The 21,197-nt window shown below is 38.5% G+C and overlaps 1 protein-coding gene across 1 annotated transcript in view; it reads left to right on the plus strand.

Annotated features, from left to right (window-relative positions):
• Positions 1-21,197, plus strand: part of RSF1 (remodeling and spacing factor 1) — a 60,683-nt gene that overhangs the window by 25,671 nt on the left and 13,815 nt on the right. Inside the window, exons 3-9 of the mRNA XM_058018938.1 lie at positions 4,151-4,243; positions 4,865-5,070; positions 7,043-7,200; positions 10,941-12,661; positions 15,064-15,261; positions 16,442-16,546; positions 17,892-17,971. Coding sequence (XP_057874921.1) covers positions 4,151-4,243; positions 4,865-5,070; positions 7,043-7,200; positions 10,941-12,661; positions 15,064-15,261; positions 16,442-16,546; positions 17,892-17,971 — 2,561 coding nt within the window. The remainder of the gene's footprint in view (positions 1-4,150; positions 4,244-4,864; positions 5,071-7,042; positions 7,201-10,940; positions 12,662-15,063; positions 15,262-16,441; positions 16,547-17,891; positions 17,972-21,197) is intronic.

The raw sequence follows: 21,197 nt of genomic DNA on the forward strand, positions 1-21,197 counted from the left end.
ATATATCAGATCCCAGCTTAACTTGCAGTCTGCCTAGGCTTGTGAGAAAGAGGTCTCTGAAAACAGGCACCATCTTCTGCATGTAAAAGAGTGCCCACCCTCATAATTGGCAGGAAAATACTTTCTTGAATATTAAGACCCCAAATAAAGATGATTTAGTAGCCTGCAAATGGGTTAAATTGAGCAGAGATTTATACAGTAGCAGTTCATTGTATATCACTTGTCTGAATATGATTTAATTACCGTGATTTGGCTGAATTCATGCAGGAACCATGCAGAGGTCTTGTAGTACATATTAATAATAAAAGAAAGTATTGCAGTGATTTATATCTGCATGATCAGAATGGCACAGCTAAGATGAAAATGTAATTAGGCATCAGTAAAAATAGAGCATCCCATTGTTTTGCATAATTCTGTCTTGGTATTTTAATTGCAGCTATGTCTTTGTTGACGCTTTACATACAAATATTTTCTAGTTTAAATAATTTACACTGCTTTAAAAAATAAGAATATATGGATAGTCAAAATCAATAGGATACCATTTCCCCTCTGGATGTGTTCCATGTGTCTTTTAATCCACAGAATTGTAATCTTGTTATTGTCTGTACAGCCATGATCACATCTTGCTTAGAAATACAGCATCTTGTAATATGGTAATAGCAACCATACAATTAATGGCACTTGGCAAATCCAGCTGCAGGTGTCCCCCTTAAATGCTCTTTGTAAGTTCTACAGAGGTATGAATTTGTCTTGAGGTTTGTGTACCCTTTAAGATGATGATGTTTTTAGGGCTGGGAATGTCTTGAGGAATAATGTGCTGAAGGGCCTTTGTTAATTCTGACCTGTTAACCAACTGTAAAGCATTGATGGTAATCTTTAAAAATAGTAGTGTAATAATTTATGTAACTTGTGTGTACTTTGTATATTACCAACTACTGTGGTTACTGAATTGTGTTAAATTCCTTAATAAATCCAAAAACCATTGCAGCAAACTGAGAAAACCCAACTCTGGCTCATGAACTTATGTACCCACTGGAGCCACTTACCAGTTGTGTGATAAGCAGAAAGCAGGGCGATAAAACAAGTTTGAGGGAGTAGTTTGGAAAATCTTCTTCAAAGCAGTTTGGAAATTCTTCTTCAGGGAAGCAGTAAGGAAACCCTCCCTCACACCCCTGTTAAGACCAAGTAAGTGTTAATAAATTTTACTTCATTTAACAGTCTCCAGAGCTAACTTGAAGCTTATTCTGGCCAGTGGTTCAAAGGAACCTTGAAGAACAAAGGAATTTGAATATAACTAATTAGAAAGGTATGCTAATATTGTCCCCAATTCAAAGGAGTATGATTAATTTAGAAAAGCAAGGAAGAGTATTGGGAAATGCCACAAAAGCCAGGAAAAACTGAAAAGGTGTGGAACAACTGAGAGCATTTTTCCTTGATGCCTGCAGTATTGTTCCACATATTATTGATGACACTCTAAGAGGCAAAGTTGACCTGGTTTTCTTTTGTTAGAAACTACTGATGTGTTCCTTTGATAAAATAGGGCTTGATATATTCTAGGTGTTCTTATGTAGGCAGAAACTTTAGTGGAGGGCATTCAGATTTACATGCCCTTAATATTTATGCATGTATGTATTATTATATTTTGCTTATATGCCAAATAATTATAAAACTTGCCTCACTTGACTGTTGCGCATATAAAGAGTATAATAAAAACTGTCTCTGAGCTGTGGCTGGTATTTTGATAGATGGATATATTTTGGGATGGGAAGTGAACATGGTAGTTGAGAGTTCTTGCCCTTCCCTCTTCTGGTGGTGAACCACCCAAGTTGGATCCACCAGCATGTGCATTAGTTTTTTATGGAAGAAAATGGCTGTAGGTCTCTGTGCGTCTGACTTTTGTCCTCTGCACAAGGGATGTCTTGTGGTCATGTCATGTGTGGCTGAGGTAAAGAAATGCCTGGTCCTAAGCATTCCAACAACCAAGAGGGAGTGTCCAGCTTAGCTGATTTTGAGAAACATGTAGTGAGGTCACATTGCACTGTCTCCTGACAAAGTGTTTTACTTAACTATTGTCAAAAATAACTTACATTTTTATACAGAGAAGATTTCTCTGCATTGCTCCATCTGAAACCTTCAACATAAAATCAGCACATTCTGAACACATTTCTGATTGTTAGAATTCAGGTGTTTGTAGTCCCACCCAAGAAGACTCCTTTGTCAAGGAGACTCCTCTTTCACGTTCCCGTTTTCCTTGTTTAAAGTGAACATTTGGCATGGTAATAGTGTTGGATGCCATCATATCTGCTTTGGAATTATTTGAGAGAGATTTCTTGCAGGCTGGGAAGGTGCTGATCACTCTTAGTATGCAGAAGCCAGGAGTTTCTGCGTGCAGCAGCTTTGTGATCAGTGTGAAGCATCCTCTCTAGGAAGGCAGAGACTAAGATTTCAGCAGATTTCAGATCAATGAGATGTGTAGTGCAGGGTTGTGACAACGCTTGTCAGGAGAAAGCACAATTATCTGGTTTTTAATTGTTGAAATGTCTGATGTCTCGAAGCTTTTGCTTTGACAGTCACACACTTTGTAGCACATGAAGCTTCTCATTATTGCTCTCATACTTAATGACTAAGGAATGAGCAGCAACTGGCATATGCCCTGAGCAAGGGTTTTGATATAGAGTTTCCCAGTGTTCTTCATATTACATGGTTGAAAAGGAGACAGAAAGTAGGATAGCCTCATTTTGTGAGTGAGCAGCGATTGTCTCCTGCTGTGAGCTTTGGCTTGGCATCAGAGAAGTCCCTGTGCAATATTCTTTAACCTTAGAGCAGGAAAAACTGCTCTTCAGCAGGATCCCTTGTGACCAGTGTTCTTCACTGTTTTCTGTAGGTCACAGCTTAAAGTCATGCTTTATGGTGTGCCTGAGCTGACCTAACTGAGAAGTGGTGTCAGTGCTGGGGTAGTGGAGGGTTGGTCGTGTAGCTGTGGGGACAGGGGAGGGGTAGCAGCCCCTTTGCTTGATTGGAGCCCAGGTGGCTTGTTTTACATTATGAATCTGTTAATCTGTACCTTTGGGGGGTGAAATTTAGGATTATTTTTGCTGCTGTTTCCAGAGGAAGCTGCATTGAGATGTGATTGGCAGGTTTCTAAGTAGCTTGGTAACTGTATCTTACGTTAATAATAATTTGTTAACTTGGAGACTGCACTGTTCTGACTGAGTCCAGCCTTGTAGACTGAAGGGCAGCAGCACCTCATGCACTGATTTGACAGTTGAGATTCAGCAGTGGCACTTCAAAATAATTCCAGCTGGAGATGTAGCTGTGATCAGCTTTTGCCTCCTCATGGATATTTCCACTGGAATAGCCTCACTAAGTGGAGATCCCACCGTGTGTCCTCAGCTGATGGGCAGCTTGTCTCCTCTGAAAATTGGCTTAAGCACATCTGAGTTGTTTAGGAGGAGAGGGAATTTCTTCTTCACCTTTATTATTTGAGCTCATGCTGATTCAATCTATTTCTCCTCTACTGCTGCGTTTTCTGGTGATAGAATTTTTTTCCCCGTATTGGTGTGGTTGAATTTATTTGCTTTAAATAAATTGATATTGGCTATATTTAAAATATTTAAAAATGTTTGTCAAGCAGCTTGAAGCTCAAGATATTTTAGTAAAGAGTAATAATTCCATGGTGTGGAGTGAGTAGCAGTTGCATTTGTTATCTGCAGTAGAGTTGAAGGACTCAGAGGGCCCCAAGAGACCCTGGCAATTTGTCTGCTAAGTGCTGCAAGGAGATATAATAGGAAGTCATGTCTGCTTGAGGGAATTTATATTCTAAATAGACAGAAATAGAAAAATGTGAGATATGTGTACAGCAAAGACAATAATACCTTCCCATTCCAGAATCATGCTACCTAATTTAGACTAATTTAGTTTAGAGAATCTGGTGGTGATCAGGACCTCGATGATCTTCTCTTCCATAAAAATTCAACTGTGCTTGCTAGTGTGCCTCAGTTTTACTTGTTGTTTTTCTGTAAGACTTTCTGACTGCAATCCCAAAGAGATCACATATGATTAATTATTGTGGTAAAGTACTACTAATAAAAAATTTTAAAGTTGCTTTTTTTCTCCTAACCATAAATTATGCTTATTTCGTTTGTAACAGATATGTCAAGAATTCAACAGCACTTGGGCTTGGGAGATGGAAAAAAAAGGATACCTAGAAATGAGTGTTGAATGCAAACTGGGGATTCTGAAGGTACACATTCTTCAGCTAAGGTTCTAAATTACTGCTTCCTCACTCACTTTAAGGTCTTGCAAACTTAGCTTGACTAAACCATAAGCACATATATTAAATATAGACCTGATCTTGAACAAACATAATATTGTTCATTGTAGTGGGATGAATGTAACTGCATGTAACACTTTGTTTGCATATTTTTCACATTTTGTGTGAAAATAGTCTCATGCCTACTGCTTTGTCAAGAGCTCTTTGCCTGTGTAATACACACTTTGAAATGTGTTTGTTTCCTTGCTGGATTCCAAAGGCAAAATGGGACTTCATCTTTTGTGGTCTTGACAAAATTGTCAGGGTTGGTTCCAAGTTATGTATGGGTTCTCTTGTAGAATGAGATAATTTGTGCTATGTAATAAAATTTGAGAATTAGCTTTCTAAGCCAGCCAGGTTAAAAAAAAAAAAAAAAACCAACACTTGTCTCTCATTTAAAAACAACATGGTCTGGAAAAAACCTATAGCTACAGCTGACACACAAATCCAGCAGAGAGAGGCCTAAAAACAAGTCACACTGAAGTGAAATGAGCTGATTTTCTTCTTTCTGTTTATATTTTTGATATTTTACCAGTCTTTTTACTTTTTCAGTATCTCTGTGAATGTCAGTTTGATGACAATCTGAAGTTTAAGAATATAATTAACGAGGAGGATGCTGACGCCATGCGCCTGCAGCCCATTGGTCGGGACAAGGACGGCCTCATGTACTGGTATCAGCTGGATCAAGAGCATAATGTCAGGATGTACATAGAGGAACAGGATGACCAGGATGGATCCACTTGGAAGTGCATTGTTAGGTATTCCTTTTTTTTTTTATTTTGTGCAGTTTTTAGCTGTTTGTGACTCAGGCTCAGAAATGTCTTTCAATAAATCTTTATTTCTCACACAGTAGGATTCATGACAGTGGGATTTTCTGCATTGAATCTATGTTCTAGTGAAAAATCATGTACAGAAATAACTCACAGATTTGTTGGTGGCAGCCATCACATAATATGTTTCCTGCTAGTTCAAACTGCAATGAATATATAGAAAGGGTAGCAAGAGAAGACTGTCTTGAGGATGATGGCTCCATATTCCTTACTGGCCAGCTAAATGCCTTAGAAAACAGGACACTCTTGCTTTCCTAACTTCAGCTTTGTTAGGAAAGCTCCAAGTAGACAGATTTGTTCTTGGGGAAATTATATTGCAATTATTCCTGTTGGAAGGAAGCCAGAAGAGGCCAAGGAGGTGCTCAGAGGGCTGGAGTACCTCTCCTTCGAAGACAGGCTGAGAGACTTGGGATTGTCCAGCCAGGAGAAGAAGAGGATCCAGGGAGAACTCAGAGCCCTTGCTAGTACTTAAAGGGGTTCAGGAAAAGGCAGGAGGGACTTGTTGGAGGGATGTGTAGTGACAGGAGAAGGGGGAATGGGTTCAAACTGACAGAGGGCAGATTTACATTTAGTGTTACAGAGGAGTTCTGTGAGTGGTGAGGCAGTGGCACAGGTTGCTCAGAGAAGCTGTGGCTGCCCCATTGCAGGAAGTATTCAAGGCCAGATTTGATAGGGCTTTGAGCAACTTGGTCTTGTAGAAGTCCCTGCCCATGGCAGGGAAGTAGGAATGGGTTGGTCTTTGAAGGTCCCTTCCAACCCAAACTGTCTGCAGGTTATTTACACTGCCATGACTTCAGAAACTGAGGGAGTCATGCAGAAGTATTTAAGCCACTATCAAGTGGCTTAATCAGACCAGAAAATGATAAGCATCACTATGAGTTACATATATACAGCTGTTGTGGGGGAATAAAGTAATCATGTCGAGACAAACAGATTAAGAGCTGATCCATGCATCATCCATCTCTTCCATGCATTATAGACTCCAAAATTCATTGCCAAAGGAAGAAGAAACCAGAGTTCTGCTGGGAAGGTTCTAACACTCCACACTCACAGCAGAAAAACACAGTAATGCATTAAGAAATCTGAAATGGTTTTAAAACCTGTGAGATTCCACATATTGTGGTTGTTGCCGGCTTCCTTTCTTTCTGTAAACCTGGGAAAAACAAATTGCTGAACATTGACTTTGAAAAACAGATGTGAGACCCTTATTATTCTAGTCCATTAAGAAAGCAATGACTGTTCAATCATTGCTCAAACTCTTTATAAATTAAGGTGAATTTTTTTTTAAATTGGATGTGCAGCATAAATAAGGAGTTACAGTACACTGAGATTCACTCTCAGACAGATGTGCACCAATGATTTTGCTGTCATAACTTGAGTTGATGGAGTTTTCTAGACAACTTGGTGTTGTTTGTTGCATGTGCTAAGGATAAGCACTTGCAAAAAGTATCTAAATTAATTTGCTGTTTGCTTTTGCAAATTTCACTCAAATTATATGCTTGCTTCTTTGGTGCATGAGCAGAGAGCTGTTGTTTGCTCACTGCTAAGAGAAAAAAAGAAACAGCAAAGAATAATCAGTGATGGTTTATGAGAGGGTAATTAATAACAGAACAAGTAGCAGCTTGGATCCGGACCCAACAGTAATTGAGTTGAGATAGTTAAGTAGATATGATCCTTCCAAAAGCAATATTTTTATTTTGGTATGGATAAATTGAAACATTTCTGACTGCAAAAGTGCAGCCATTGCTGGGACAAGCATTTCAGTTTGCTTGTGTTTTCACTATAGAACTCTATAAGGTTTTCAGGGTAATTAATTTAAGGAGATAATGTTTGTTTACTCTTCATGAATCCCTTTGGGGTAGGTAAGTGCCTTATCAGACAGTGTGTTTTTCTCTTCTAGAAACCGCAATGAGCTTGCTGAGACCCTTGAGCTCTTGAAAGCGCAAATTGATCCTGCTCTGTTGAAAAACAACAATTCTCAGCAGGAGAATTCATCACGTGAAAGTCCAAGCATAGAAGATGAAGACACCAAAAAGGGTGAAGAAGCAGCCACACAAGGTTTTCTGCTTTCTTTTCTCAAAGTTTAAGTGTTTTGTTGTGGCAGTGTTAGAATTTTCAGCCTCAAAAAAAGTTACTGTGTTAGTTTAGGACTTTAAAAAAGCAAATCAAGTAAATATTGAATACTTTGAAATTCTGAATATATTTGGAAGTTTTTCAATACATATTTAATCTCAAACACTTATTTATAGGAAGAGAGGTGTGTAAAAAATGTTTTCTCAGTAGCTATTTTTTTGCTGTACATTTTGTATAATATTGTAAATCCTCATTATTGTATGTTTTTGTGGAGCATTGATCCGCTGCCAAACTTCTCCTGTTTTAGCAACATTAAAATTTGAAAAAGAAAAGAAATCTGCTTGTGCAATGCCATGATTGAAATCAAGACTGTACTGGCTGTAGTGTTTATTCTTGCTTTTGAATTAGAATCAGAAAAATATAGAATATAGGTTATTTCCTTAAATGTTTCACAGTTGACACAATATTTCAACAAGACATGAGCTTAAGTTAAAACAATTTAAAATGCTAAAACATTGTTGAAGTGAGGCTGTCCTTATCTGCCTCCATTATATTGTTATTATTAAAATCATAGAATTATGTAGATTAAAAAAGATCTCCAAGATCAAAGCCAAGAAGCTTTTTCTTTCCTTATTAGCATGTCATTGCACATATTTAGTAACTTGCCTGACTTGTTGGTTTGTGCATTGGTTTTGCTAAGTATCAGTCAGCCTGAAGTATCTGACTTTTTAAGAATCTGGTCTTCTTTAAGGTCATGAAAAACTAGAAGCCTGTTATCCCAAGTAATTTTACCCCAGTTTTAATACCTGGTCTAATTATTTAGTTAAAATGCAGGAAAATATTTTTTACAATCAGAAGCCTATTTTAAGTATTCTAGTGTGTTAGTCAGTGTTTCTACAAATGTGTTGAAGTTAACTGGATATGTGGAATTAGCCAAGGCTTGTCTTGGTTTTGAGTATCAGAGAGAAGGAATTACTATTCTACTTTTCTTTGCAACAAGCAGTGTAGAACAGAAGAAATAAATATTTAGGTGACATTGGAGTTGTTGTGGAGGTACTGGAGATGATAAGAGATGATTGTAGAAATGACGGTAAATTGTGATAAAACCCACCAGAATTATCTTTCAGTCTGAGGCATTTCCAGTATCTAACTCTGCATATAGGTGCCAATGCAACCTGCGTAGTTACCAACGCTGCAGAATTAATTCCATGTACTGACTGTGCTTTTGTCTCAGTCAAGCCAACTTAAATCATCTGATTAAGACCTCTTCTTCAGATACAATTTTGCTTTACGTTGAATTCAGGAGCAGCCATTTTAAATGTCTTTACTGTAGATAATTCCCCAAATCCTGTGGCACACTCACCTGGCTCAGTACTTGCATTAGGCTGTGTACTGGTGTAAAAATCACCTTTAGGCACTAGTTGCAGAATCATAGAATAGTTTGGGTTGAAAGGCATCTTTAAAGGCCATTTAGTCCAACCTCCCTGTTATAAGCGGAGACATATTCTACTGGATCGATTTGTGCAGAGCCCCATTCAGCCTGACCTTGAACACTTCCAGGGATGGAGCAGCCACAACTTTGCTGGACAAACTGTGCCTCACCAGCCTCACAGTGAAGAATTTTTTCCAAATATCTAATCTAAATCTCTCTTCTCTTAGTTTAAAGTCCTTCCCCCTTGTCCTGTCACTCCATGCCCTTGTCAAAAGTCTTGTAAGACCCCTTGATGTACTGGAAGATGCTATAAGGTCTTTCCAGTTCTTTCTCCAGGCTGTCTCTCAGCCTGTCCACAGCAGAGGTGCTGCAACCCTCTGAGCATCTTCATGGCCTCATTCCTACAGGTACATGTCCCATGTATGTAATGAATAATGAAATTATTTACATTCACAGTGATTTGAGTGATGTCAGTGTGTTCACAGAACATTCCTTAGAGCCTTTCAGTTGAGAAACTGTAGTATCTCCTCCTTGTAGTCCAGGGATTGCACTGAAGGCCCTACTAAGAGGTAGGGAAAATATGCAGGAAGACCTGACACTTGTTGGCTTTGGCCATTTTCCACAAATCTTTGAATTAGTACATGCAAATACATGGTAACCTAACCCAATGCTTACGTGTTTACTGGCCTGACTGACTCTGGTAGCGTTAGGAGAGCTTGTGCGTTGACTGAGTCACTTTGTGTATATGTGAAAGGTTTTGTGATTAGTTCAGGGAGTTAAACTATAGAACATCTGTTGATTTTTGGTATGGAGAGGTTTTGGGATTCTGGTGATCCTTAATGAAGTTTGGGAGAAAGCTGTAGGTGATGGGAAGAAATGGCTGAGCAAAGTTTAGACCGACAGAAATAGAGGAAAAGTGGAAGAACTTGGACACAGAGAAAATACCTCATTCTCACTGCTACAGACAAATATCTTTGCAGAGGCAATTACAGGGGCTCTGAATGGGCATCACTTCTCTGAAGGGGGAAAACCTGGTCTTGAGCCTTCAAAATGCGCGCCTCTAGAGCACCTTGCCACTTCTGGAGCCTTAGAGATGCATCTTTACTGATACTGAGGCTTACCTGGATACATGTCTTGTATTTGAAAATAGAAGATCTGTGAATTCCTCCTCACTGTTCTTTTCTAAAATGCTTAATTTCTTCTATGTAATCATTAGCTGTCATGTCCTTTCCCTTGTACATTTTTAACCACATTCAGAAGCTCTCATCATGCAAAAAAACCTGCACTAGCTCAGTTGGAGAGGGGTGAGCTAGAGGGGGAAAAAAAAAATCTTTTTGTTTGCAGTTGTGGCATGCCTGCAAAAGCGTCTTCCGGGTGAGGAGCTGCTGTTCTGGTATATACAGTGCTATTGTATTTGCTTCTTCTAATTAGTACTGTATCTGGCTGACACAAAATGATATTGTTAAAATACAAAACCCTGAAGTATCAAGAGGCTGTGGTAAAAATAAATAACAAGCTGAAGTGCATAGTGACAAAATAGCTGTATAGTTTATTCTAAATGCTAGAACTGTACTTCAGGCCCTAATGATCTAAATCTGAGTTAGCAAAGTTGAATAACCTGATTCTTTAAGCTCTGCAGGTTTGCTGGGATATGCTACTATTCATTGCTTGTTTTAAAAACTGCAGATGAAGTGAGTGTAGAATATTGTCTGCATGTAGGAGATGTAGTCATTGCCTGGAGAACCTGGGTGAATTTTGCCGTAAGCCTTAATACCGAATGTCTTTTCTCTGAACTGTTGAAATACAATAGTTAAGTGTATCTTGAAATAAAAACATGTATAAACAAGGGACTCGTTTCTCTGAGGAATTTTTCTTGAAGGCCATGGAATCTTACACCATGTTCTGTTTTCTGAAATAGCCCAGAGACTCAAGTGAGATTTCATGCCTCCGCCTAGATGTTATGTATCCTCTGGAAGTATTTTGGTAATACTGATGAAGGGACTGAGATGTGTGTTGAAGGAAGGATAAATCCAGAGTTCTGCTGCTGGCTTCTAAAATTTAGGTTTATCTTGATATACAGCTAGACTGAAGAGTTGTTCTATAGCTAAAAATTGTCAGCCCACTTGTTTAATGACAGTGTTAGACAAGCTAGATTTCTACTAATTCAGTAAGAGAAGAGTCCTTTGTGCAACTTGGGCTGTTGGGTTTTTTACGTCTGCCTCTGTTTTGATGAAGTTCTCTGTAATCCTATAGGTCCTTTGGTTGTTTCTTAGCTGTTTTTCTCTGTCAACAGAAAATCAATTGAAAATCAAAGAAGAAAAAGAGGAGGTAGAGGAACAGTCAGTGGAATCGGAAAGCCTGCCTCCTCCTGTGGTCAAAGAAGATGAAAATGCACTTAAAATTGAGAAAGTGGAAGAAAAAGAAATTATAAAACTGCCAGTAATAGTGAAATTAGAAAAGCCTTCAGAACACAATGAAGAAAAGCAAACTGTCAAGGAAGAAAGTGACTCCTTTAAGGAAAATGTCAAGCCTGTTAAAGTAGAGGTGAAGGAAAACAAAACAGAACCCAAAGACCTAAAAGAAGTGAAAAGCTGTATGGACAAAATAGCAGTTCATGAGCCAGAGAGGTTAGAATTTTGTGTTAATGTCAAAACTCCACAAGAAATTGTGGAGAAATCTGTGGAAGAAAGTGAAAAACTCAAAAATGACCAACAGGCAAAAATACCACTTAAGAAGCGAGAGATCAAACTGACAGATGACTATGACAGTCCAATAAAAGGGCCCCTGTGTAAATGTGTGACTCCAACAAAGGATGTCTTGAAGGAAGAAGGGAAACCAGAAGAAGAAGCTTTTAAGAGAGTCCCTACCATTACTGCTCTATGTCCTGATGGGAAAGTGCTAGTAAATGGAGAGGTTAGCTGTGAAAAAATAACCCCAAGTGTCATACAAAATAGTAAGTCAGAGCACTCTGCTAGTGCTATGGAAGACAGCACTTCATTAAAGGAGAAAAATGGAAAAAGTGGGGAAAAAGTATCAGACTCCCTAAATTCTGTTATAAAAACCTGTGAGATTGAGAAAAACGCAGTAACTGTGCTGAAAGAGATCGGGGCTGTGGTCTCTGAGGTTTCTAATCAGAAAGTGCCTTCAAAGGAGGAATCTAGTCCTGTGGAAAAAGAGTCCCTTGACAGCACAACTGCTGAGACGGTAGCAGAAGAGGCTTCAAACTCTGAAGACTGTGCCAAAACAACTGAAGAGAAACAAGCCACTGATCTCAGAAATGACAGCATGCCACCACCCAAAGAATGTTCAGAGAAGCTAGAGATGTCCCCAAATGCATCTGCTCCTGCAGAACTGCCTAAGCTTGCACTGGCTGATGAAGAGACTTTGAAAAGTAAAGATGAGCCTGAGGAGAAAAACGACTCTCCAAAAGCTGCTGAGATACCTCCTGCATCCACTTCACCTGTTACAGTAGAGAAACCTGTTCCAGAAAAGGAGGACTCTGATAGTAAAATGGCTCTACCTGAGGAGAGCAAAGTAGAAGAAAAATCCAGCCCAGAAAAACAAGAGGAAGAGCCAGAAGCTGCTAAAACAGAGCCGGATAGATTAGATGATGCCCATGCATCTAATCCAGAGGACTCCTCAGAGAGTAAAAAGGAGTCTCCAGTACCTAAAAGCAAATTTAAATATAAGCTAGTTTCTGAAGAAGAAACCTGTGCAACAGAAAATAAAGAAATAACTTCTGAAAGACAAAAAGAAGGAATTAAATTAACAATCAGGATCTCTAGTCGGAAGAGAAAGACAGAAACACCGCCAGAAGAGGTCAGCATTGGCCGCACGTTAAGGCGCTCACCGAGAATATCCAAGCCTACTCCGAAAGTTGTGGAGACTCGGGATCAGAAGCCTGAGAAGAAGCGAGCTGAAGAGGAAGAGGAGAAACCTGCAGCAGCACAAAAACCAGAACGAAAGGAAGATGCAAAAAAACAAGAGAAGGAGACAAATTCTAAAGTTAACAAGGTAAATACAGTTTTATTACTTGTGAGTAAAGAAAACCCCCAGTCTTATCTATAAGGAGAATATACTCTTCCATAGGAATACTGAGGATTATGTTCCTTTGGTCAGCTTTTGCAAGAAACTAGCTTTGCAATCAGTTAATGAGCTCAACCAATTTAAAAACACCCCCTAAGAGAGTGCTAATATCTATTTATTTTTTATAAACTTTGACAGTTAATAAATCTGTCACTTAAACCAACCTAAGTAGACCAAATCAACCTGAGTGAATGCTTCTAAAAAATGGCATGATCAGGTGTGAGTCTGTCTGGCTGTGTGGCTGAATAGATACTTGTAACCCTCTGGATTTACTAGATGGATTCTTGTTGGTGTCTGGTTGGTCAGAATGATCGTAAGCTAAAAAGGAGCCAACAGATGGGGAAGAATAAAAATATTATGACTTCTGTTTCTAAGTGAAGCTAAAGATATTGTTGTGGTGAATTCATGATATAATTTAGCTTTTCTCATATATGTGCTACACATTTTAATGTGAGTACAGGATTTTGTTTCATATTAACTTCTGTTTCTGCAGAGGAGATCTTTAAAAGTACATGATGTAAATATATCACAGATCCATTTGTATGGTGTGCTTCTGAGACTGTGTATTTATAAATAACCCTTTATTAATTTATCTTCTGTTTTCTCTGGATGTGCAGCACAAAACAAAAGATGCGTTACGAGTTTATATTTTTTAAGTGCACTTTTTAAAATCAACTTGTAAAATCCTATTAATTTTCCATGGAAACATATTTTTGACTGATGTAGTTTTCCCAAAGTATTCTATTACTTAGAATGTTGAAGAAAGTTTTTTACATACTGATGTGTTGAATAACCTTAATAAAATGAACAAACACTTGATTTTTCAGTGAATGGTAACATCTATACTGAAAAATGCTGTCCCATGCACAGGGAAATGAAAACCAAATTTTTCATTTGAAGATTTTAAATAAAAAAGAAAACATGTGAAAGTAAGAGGGATTGTAAGTCCTGAAAGTTATTAGTATTTTGAGGTACTGTTGCTACAGGTATTTTAACTGTTTTAACTTGATTTCTATTTGTGAAAGAGCAAGAGATCTAAAGATGTTTAATTTTCTAAAATAGTTATGATAGAGGAAGAAGTTTGAGGCTGTTAAGCGTCTGTCATTTAAACAGGATGAAGAACATCAGGATCTTTAATTGCTTACTTTTTGTCTTGGGGTTCCTTTTCTTTGTAAAGATGGGTCTTATAAAAACTGATTTGAAGTTATGATGCTGTATGATTAATCCATAGCCAAACTGAGACTCTGTAATGAATTTCAAGTACCTTTGCTAGTAAAGCTTAAGTAACAATAAAATCTCTAAACAGGTAGAAACTGATGCTAAGAAACTTAAACAAAATTTTACCAATATGACAGTTGCTGCTTTGGTACAAGTCCATCCTGCAGGAGAAATAGACTATTTTGGGCATTTTAGTTTATTCAGGTCTGTGAATAATTTAGTCAAAATCCAAAAAATATATTTAATTAAAAAGCTGGAAAAATTATTTTCCATTTTCAGTGTCTGTGGGAAGGGGGTGATGAGTTGTGAGAGAATGATGGGTGTGAGAAACAAGTCAGTCAATGGGAAGAAAAGTTTCTTCTGTTTGACATGTTGATTTAAATCTAAAATATCTTAGTTGCACAAAGTAGTTTAAGTAATTCAGAATAGTCTTCTGAATTTTAATTGAAACCTGTTTTTTATTCAAAATGTGATAATATATATATTCAAAATATTTTAATTCATAATGTGGTATATGATGGAAGGGGGTAGATGCCCCTTTGATTAGCAAAAAAAGAATCACCAACTGAATCATGTTTTCAGTTAAGGAAAAGAATGAAAAAGTATAAATGTGAAAGGAGACCTAGATAGAAGTTATGCACTTAAAAGGTGTAGTGATCTTATTTCAGAAACAAACACATTTTCCAAGGTAAAATAAAATGCATAAAGTCTTTGGGAGGCAGGTGGGAGGAAAAAAAAAAGATTCTCTTTGGGTTGAAGCAAGTTATGAAAAAGTCAGCGAGTTTAAGTGTGGAGTTTACCATGTTCACTATGAATTTGGCATTGTCAAAGTAGAAGAAAATGGTCTGAATGGGAAAATTTGTCTTCCTACTTTTAAATCTTACTTGAAAATTTCTTTCTGTGCATAGATGCAATTTTTTCCTCTTTATATGGTTGCATTTTAAGGATCTTGGGAAGACAACATATTCGTTGAAATGCTCTGCTGTAAATTTACTGCAGCTATTCTGGCTGAAATGAATTGTTTTAATCTGGAGGCAAATATTTTTTTAAGATCTAGGAAGAAACTCTGTGGGCCTCTTTTTGTGTTTTTTCTTTGAAATGGTGTCTCATAGAGAAGCAAAGTTCGGTGGACGGGTACGCGGACACGTGGCAGGTGGAAATACTCAAGTAATGAAGAGACTGAGGACTCTGAGAGTGAAAAAAACTCTGAGGAGGAGGAAGAAGAGGAGGAAGAGGAGGAAGAAGAAGCTCCACCTGCTGATGACGATGAACCCTGCAAGAAGTGTGGCCTTCCCAATCATCCCGAACTGGTAGGATTTGGGGAAAGCTTCTGTGGGTTGTTGTGTCAGATTTGGTGGATTGGCTTTGATGGTGTCTGAAGGCAAGTCAGCCTTCAGGGTGGCCATATGTGGGAGTGTGTCTTCTAGTTTCTAGCTGGTAAACTCAGGAGTACATGAGTTGCCTTGAATAAGGAGGGAAGTTATTTTTTCTGTTTGCCAAAACAAAAATAGCATCTTTTACAGGGTGTAACACACCTTAGCCCATTGGCAGTCACTCTGGGTGACCCTTTGAGGTTATGCCTGCAGTTGCGATGAATACAGAGGAGGCAACATTAAAAAGAACCCCATCAGTGTGATGTGTCCTTTACAAGGCATCAGTGGCATAGCCACACAGCTGCATAATCATCTTCATTGGATGTAGCTGCATCTCACCCTGAGGACTGAGTACAGTGAAATCCCAGACAGATCACAAGATTTTGCTATCTCTCGTGGTTCTTACTTATTTGGGGTAGATGCTGTCATGAATTCCTCTGTTTATCTAGGAAATCATCATGTGCAGTCCTGAATCCAGAAAAGAAGCCCACTCTTGGGTGTTTGACAGATCTCCTGACATAGCTGAGAGAAAGTTTGTCCTTTAGGATGTTAGAGATAAGTATTTCAGTAGATATACACACAGCTTGTGCCAGCTTTGTTCTCAAGTTTTATGCAAAAGGATATCTCAAATTTTACCCAGCTAAGTATGAACTTTTAGTAGTTGCCTAGTTGTGGATGCCTTGTGAGCCTGCAAGACTTCGTCCCTGCTGACCAGGTCATAAAGTTATCCTGACTGAGAAAAAAAGGCCAGGTTTCCTGCATAAGAGAGCACAGGGAAAACATGTCTTGTTCAGATGGAGTTTTCCACTTATTCTAGGATCTGGAAAGCGTTACCAGCTTCTACACTAAGGGCACGTAGTCTACACAGTCCAGTAGTACTAAAGACTGAGAAAATACAGTAAGAGGAAATGTGGTGTTAGCGTGGAAAACCGTGATAAATAAACTTCTCCATGAAAAACGTCCTGGCCCTGGAAGTGTGGTACAGGATAAGTGATACAGGGCTTTTTTTTTTTGTTTTGGCACAGTCCAAACACTTCTGTGTTGACTGGGGAAATATTTGTGGAGCTTGTTACATGTGAGTGCCAAAAGATACTCATGACATGTTTTGTTTGCACAGATTTTGTTGTGTGACTCTTGTGACAGCGGCTACCACACAGCCTGCCTTCGCCCTCCGCTGATGATCATCCCTGATGGAGAGTGGTTCTGCCCACCTTGCCAGCATGTACGGTTCCTGTGTGACTTCAGTCTTCCTTGCAGTTCCCTTGTGGTTGGGGAGATTGGCTGGGACTTTAACAAGTCCTTTCTATAATCTTTTTTGCCTGTTAACAAATAGACTGGGATGAATGCTAGCACTGCTGATCTTCCCTCCCGTCCATTAGTGAAACTGAATTTGTGACATGGTCTTCTCTTTCTTAGTTCTGCTAGTGATGAGTGACTGTGTGTTGCTGATTTTTAGATGGGAGTCTCCAGTCACACTGATTATCTCCCATCTTTGATTAAATCACAAGACTAGTACAGTATTAAAGATACAATGTCTTAAATTTTCCCAAAAGAAGCATTTAAGTTATTGTCCGGGAGGCAAGAGCAGTAGGCAACAAGGGATGGATCAGTAGCCAGAGCAAGCAGCTGTTTCTGAGGTGTTATTCCTTCTTCAGAGACATTTGCTCAGAAGCTGGTTAGAGAAAACTGCTGTTACTGATGAATCTCAGGGTATACTTTGTCTCTGATAGGAAAGCCAGGGTTGTTCTAGTCAAGTAATAGACAAGTATCAACTCTTATTCCAAGGTTAGAAGCAAGGTTGGTACTTGGGAGGATAAGCAGAAAGTGTGTGATGCTGCTCTTGTTAAATTAATAGGAAACCATTTGTACACATTTTCAGAATAATCTGCCAGATCCCAACCCCCTTCCTTGGTTTTAGAGAAACTCTGTGCCAAAAGGGCTGTTGCCTGACAGTAAGCTAGAGACATTGAGCATGATGTGAGATGACTCTGTTTGGTGCTGGGTTTAGCTGTCTTCTGAGGAGTGTTTTTAAGCAGTGATCATTTTGAATATGTAAGAATGTTTTCTTTACACTTTTAGTTATAGCTTTTCCTTGTTTTGTTGCTATTAAAGTATTCTTCAGTATGAAAAATGACAGTTTGTAAAAGGGTGAGGAGCACCCTTGGAAATAGTATAATGAGGGCATTAACATGGACTAAGGCACAGTTTGTCCATTAAAAGTCATTTTTGCTTACAGCTCCTTGAGTATTTGATAAGGAAATTATCCTAAAGTGTATTTCTGCTTTTTGCTGCAGTGCCCACTGAACTCATCTAGTTTCAACCTCCTTTACCATGAGCAGGGACACCTTCCACTAGACCAGTTGCTCAAAGTCTCATCCAACCTTGACTTGATGGTGGAGCTCATGTTTCAAAAAGAAAGGCTTTATTGTAAAGTCTTGTTCATTGAAGAGGAGCCTCCAGTAGCAAGGCTTCTTCCAGATACAGTCTGAGTGAATGAAGAGTCTGAATGTTACTTCAGTGTGAAAATTGGTTGTGAAATAAACTAATACTGTGTTTCCTTCCTTTAGAAATTACTCTGTGAGAAATTAGAGGAGCAATTACAAGATCTGGATGTGGTCTTAAAAAAGAAGGAGCGTGCAGAACGCAGGTACTGTTGTTTGGATGCACTCACGGCAGTGCTCTGCTGGGGGTGGTAATAATTGAGCAAGCATCAAGATAACTGGGGCTAGGGAGAAATGCAGTGATGAGACTGGGAATTGGTAACACCAATTTTGACTTCCCACTGATTATTGCTGGCTCAGTGCTGGGACAGCTTGTAAGAAGGGGGGAAATAACTGGAGAAGGTAAGCAAATACATTTGTACTAAAATTTGATTAAAGTGCCTGAACACAGATTTGACTTTCTTGTACCAATAGTTTAAGGGTTTCCAGCACTGGTTCAGCTGACTGTCAGTCATCTATGGAATTCCTGCTGTAAGCAAGTTTAAGTCTTGACTTTGCTCCAGAAGTCATCCAGATTATTGTGGGATTTGAGAGTTGTTACTTTAGATCCTGTTAAACTCTGCCTAATGTACAAGATTATGCAGCAACTGCTGTAGGGCAGTGGGTCAGTGGAGTTTCACAGTCACAGCATATTCTGACTTGGAAGGGGCCCACAAGGATCATCAACTTCAACTCTTCAGGGAATTGCCCATGCAGCCCACAATCTTGGCATGCTGACCAGCTATCCACCCCTGCCTAAAAAGGCAAAGGCTAAATGCAAACATGTTTACTGCATTTAGGAACAACAGCCTTAACAGTTGGAACATTCTATTGGCAGTTTTCAGACCTAGAAATGAGGGACATGAAACACATCCTGCATAATTTATACTTTTTAGGACATATAGTGAGTATTTTGCAGAATTTAATAATGTCTGTATGCATTATTAAACAAAACTTTGCATTAATTTTATCTTAAAAGGCAAATTTCACCAGAAGGTGAGGCCCTTTTAAAGAAAGTAATTGTGCAGGCTTGTATTTGTGGCAGAGACTGTAATATTATATGAGATGTAGTGAGTCAGTGCTGGGAAGATGGGAGCACAGTCTGTGTCTGCTTTCAGCTTTCTTCAAATCTGTTTGTTATTGCAACAGCAACAATGATAGTGACAGATCAAGTACCAACTGTTCCTGATGTTACTACTTCTGCTCAGTGTGTATCTAGATCATACTGTGGTGAAATTATCCATTGCCAATTGTGCTGAATTTATAGCTGTGGGAATGAAACTATCAGCTATTTTTATGAGTGAACTCCAGCAAATACACAGCCTCCATCTGTGCAGAAATATGGGACACACAGGAACTCTGTTGCTTTGCTTTATGGTGGGAGTACTCTTTATTAGTGAATAGTATTTTTGGACCTTATTTTAGTAAATACTCTGCTGGCAAACATTACATGGAATGCTAGCTTTTGCCAGTCTGTCTTGCTTTCTTGAAATCACCAGTGTTGCATAAAAACACAATGTTCTGAGAGCAACAGGAGAGCATACAGTTGATGTCATAGCACTTTTCAGTGTCTGAAACATCTGTTTAATAACTGTTTTACAATTTGATCATCCTCATACCAAATGAACCTAATGCTTTATAATGTATGCCATAAAACTGAGTTATAATGGACTTCACAATGCAATCATCGAATATTGAAGTCTTCCAACTTAATGCTGTATTGTTGCAAATAATAAGGTAAAAAGGCTGAAGAATCATAATGCCAGAGGAAATTAGACTTGTTATTACAGCTCAGTGTATAAATTAAAGCAGGTTGGTTGCTTGGGGCACAGACATACTTGAATGCAGTATCTCTGAAAACTCACTATGTGGTTGGTGTCTGTCTTTTTGGGAAAGAGAAGAAATCCAACTCTGTCATTATGGATCTGTCTACCTAATAGGTTCTTTGAATCAGTGTTGCTGTCATGCTTTCTGAAGTAGTGATGTTGTGCTCTTTCCAGCTCTCAGGAATCTATCTGAGGCTGATTCAGCTGCACAGCTATGTGCTTGCACATCCCCAAACTGTTATGTCACTGATTTTTAAAATGAAACCTTCAGGTTTCCTGTTGATTTACAAATACATGGATGAAATTATACCTTTCCCCCCACCCTTTTTCTGTTTATGAATTCACGGTGCTACCACAACAACCTGGCTGAATTTCAGGTTTCTCACGTACAGACCTAATTTCTATAATCATGTCCTACCACCAGCTGGAGGGAATGGACATTAAAGCCTTCTGGGATCTCCCTTTTAATCCATGTTAGATACTCTGAGACTTGATGGAAAATCCCTCTAGGAACTACTTGTCTAATTCTCCCAGACTAAACCAGGTGGAGTACTTGCTTTCATACACTTTCATGACTTCCCTGCAGCAATTTTTGCAGCCACGTAATTGAGATAAAATGTTGTCTTGAATTTGCCTAGAAAGATGTTATAACCATCCAGTACTTACCTACTGCTGCCCTTGGAGATGTCTTGGTTCAAATGTTTAAGCTCTTGGCTAAAGTCTTGAACTCCTGTCTGCCACACAAGGAATAAAGAATTCATTCGATACAGTTCCGTATTTCATTTCAAGACCTTGACCTCAGCAGGATTGTCTGTTCCATTTGCTGAGTTCTTAAGTAGTGTATACTCAAGCCAGGGAGAAGAACAGCAGGACTGGAAGACTTTGCTGATCATGATTAAAAATAGATTAATTTTTCTCATCTCTTGTCTCTTGATATTTTGCATTACAGAAATAAGAAATTGAGTAAACCATCAAAAAAACTTGCTGAATACTAAAATGTTTGCACTTCTAGTTCCTTTCTCATTTCTGTAATTGTATTCCTTGCCTTAAAATGTTATTTTAATTAATTTTCAAGGGCATAGTGATTTTGCACAGCATCCTTCCTCCTCATCCAACCAATTTAATGATGCCCAGGTGGATGAGGATTTCTTTTCATTTGTCATGTAGGAATATTTATATTAGGATGCAAAACCAATTCCTTGTATAGACAGTCAGTCATTTCAGTAGGCATAACGATACCAAGTTTTTGAAGTCCACAGTCTTTTTACCTGTAACACAACCTAAAATCCATTTTTACTCTTTGTAAGTATTACTTTAGGAACTGTGCTTGTTCATTTTATTTAAGAGTATTATGCTAGAAAGTGCAGAAGACTACTCAGAGGACTTTGAAAATTTACTTACATTCTTTAGAACTTAATGAAAATTTTGGAAACAAAATTTTTAAACATGGATACTATTATTTGCAAAACATAACACAATGAAGTAAACATAGCTGAAATTAATATATGTCATGGGCATTGTTGCAGTTATGTGCATGATGTGTCCTGTTGCAACTCAAGTGTAAAGT

Source organism: Melospiza georgiana, chromosome 2 (assembly GCF_028018845.1).
Source record: "Melospiza georgiana isolate bMelGeo1 chromosome 2, bMelGeo1.pri, whole genome shotgun sequence".
Lineage (NCBI taxonomy): Eukaryota > Metazoa > Chordata > Aves > Passeriformes > Passerellidae > Melospiza > Melospiza georgiana.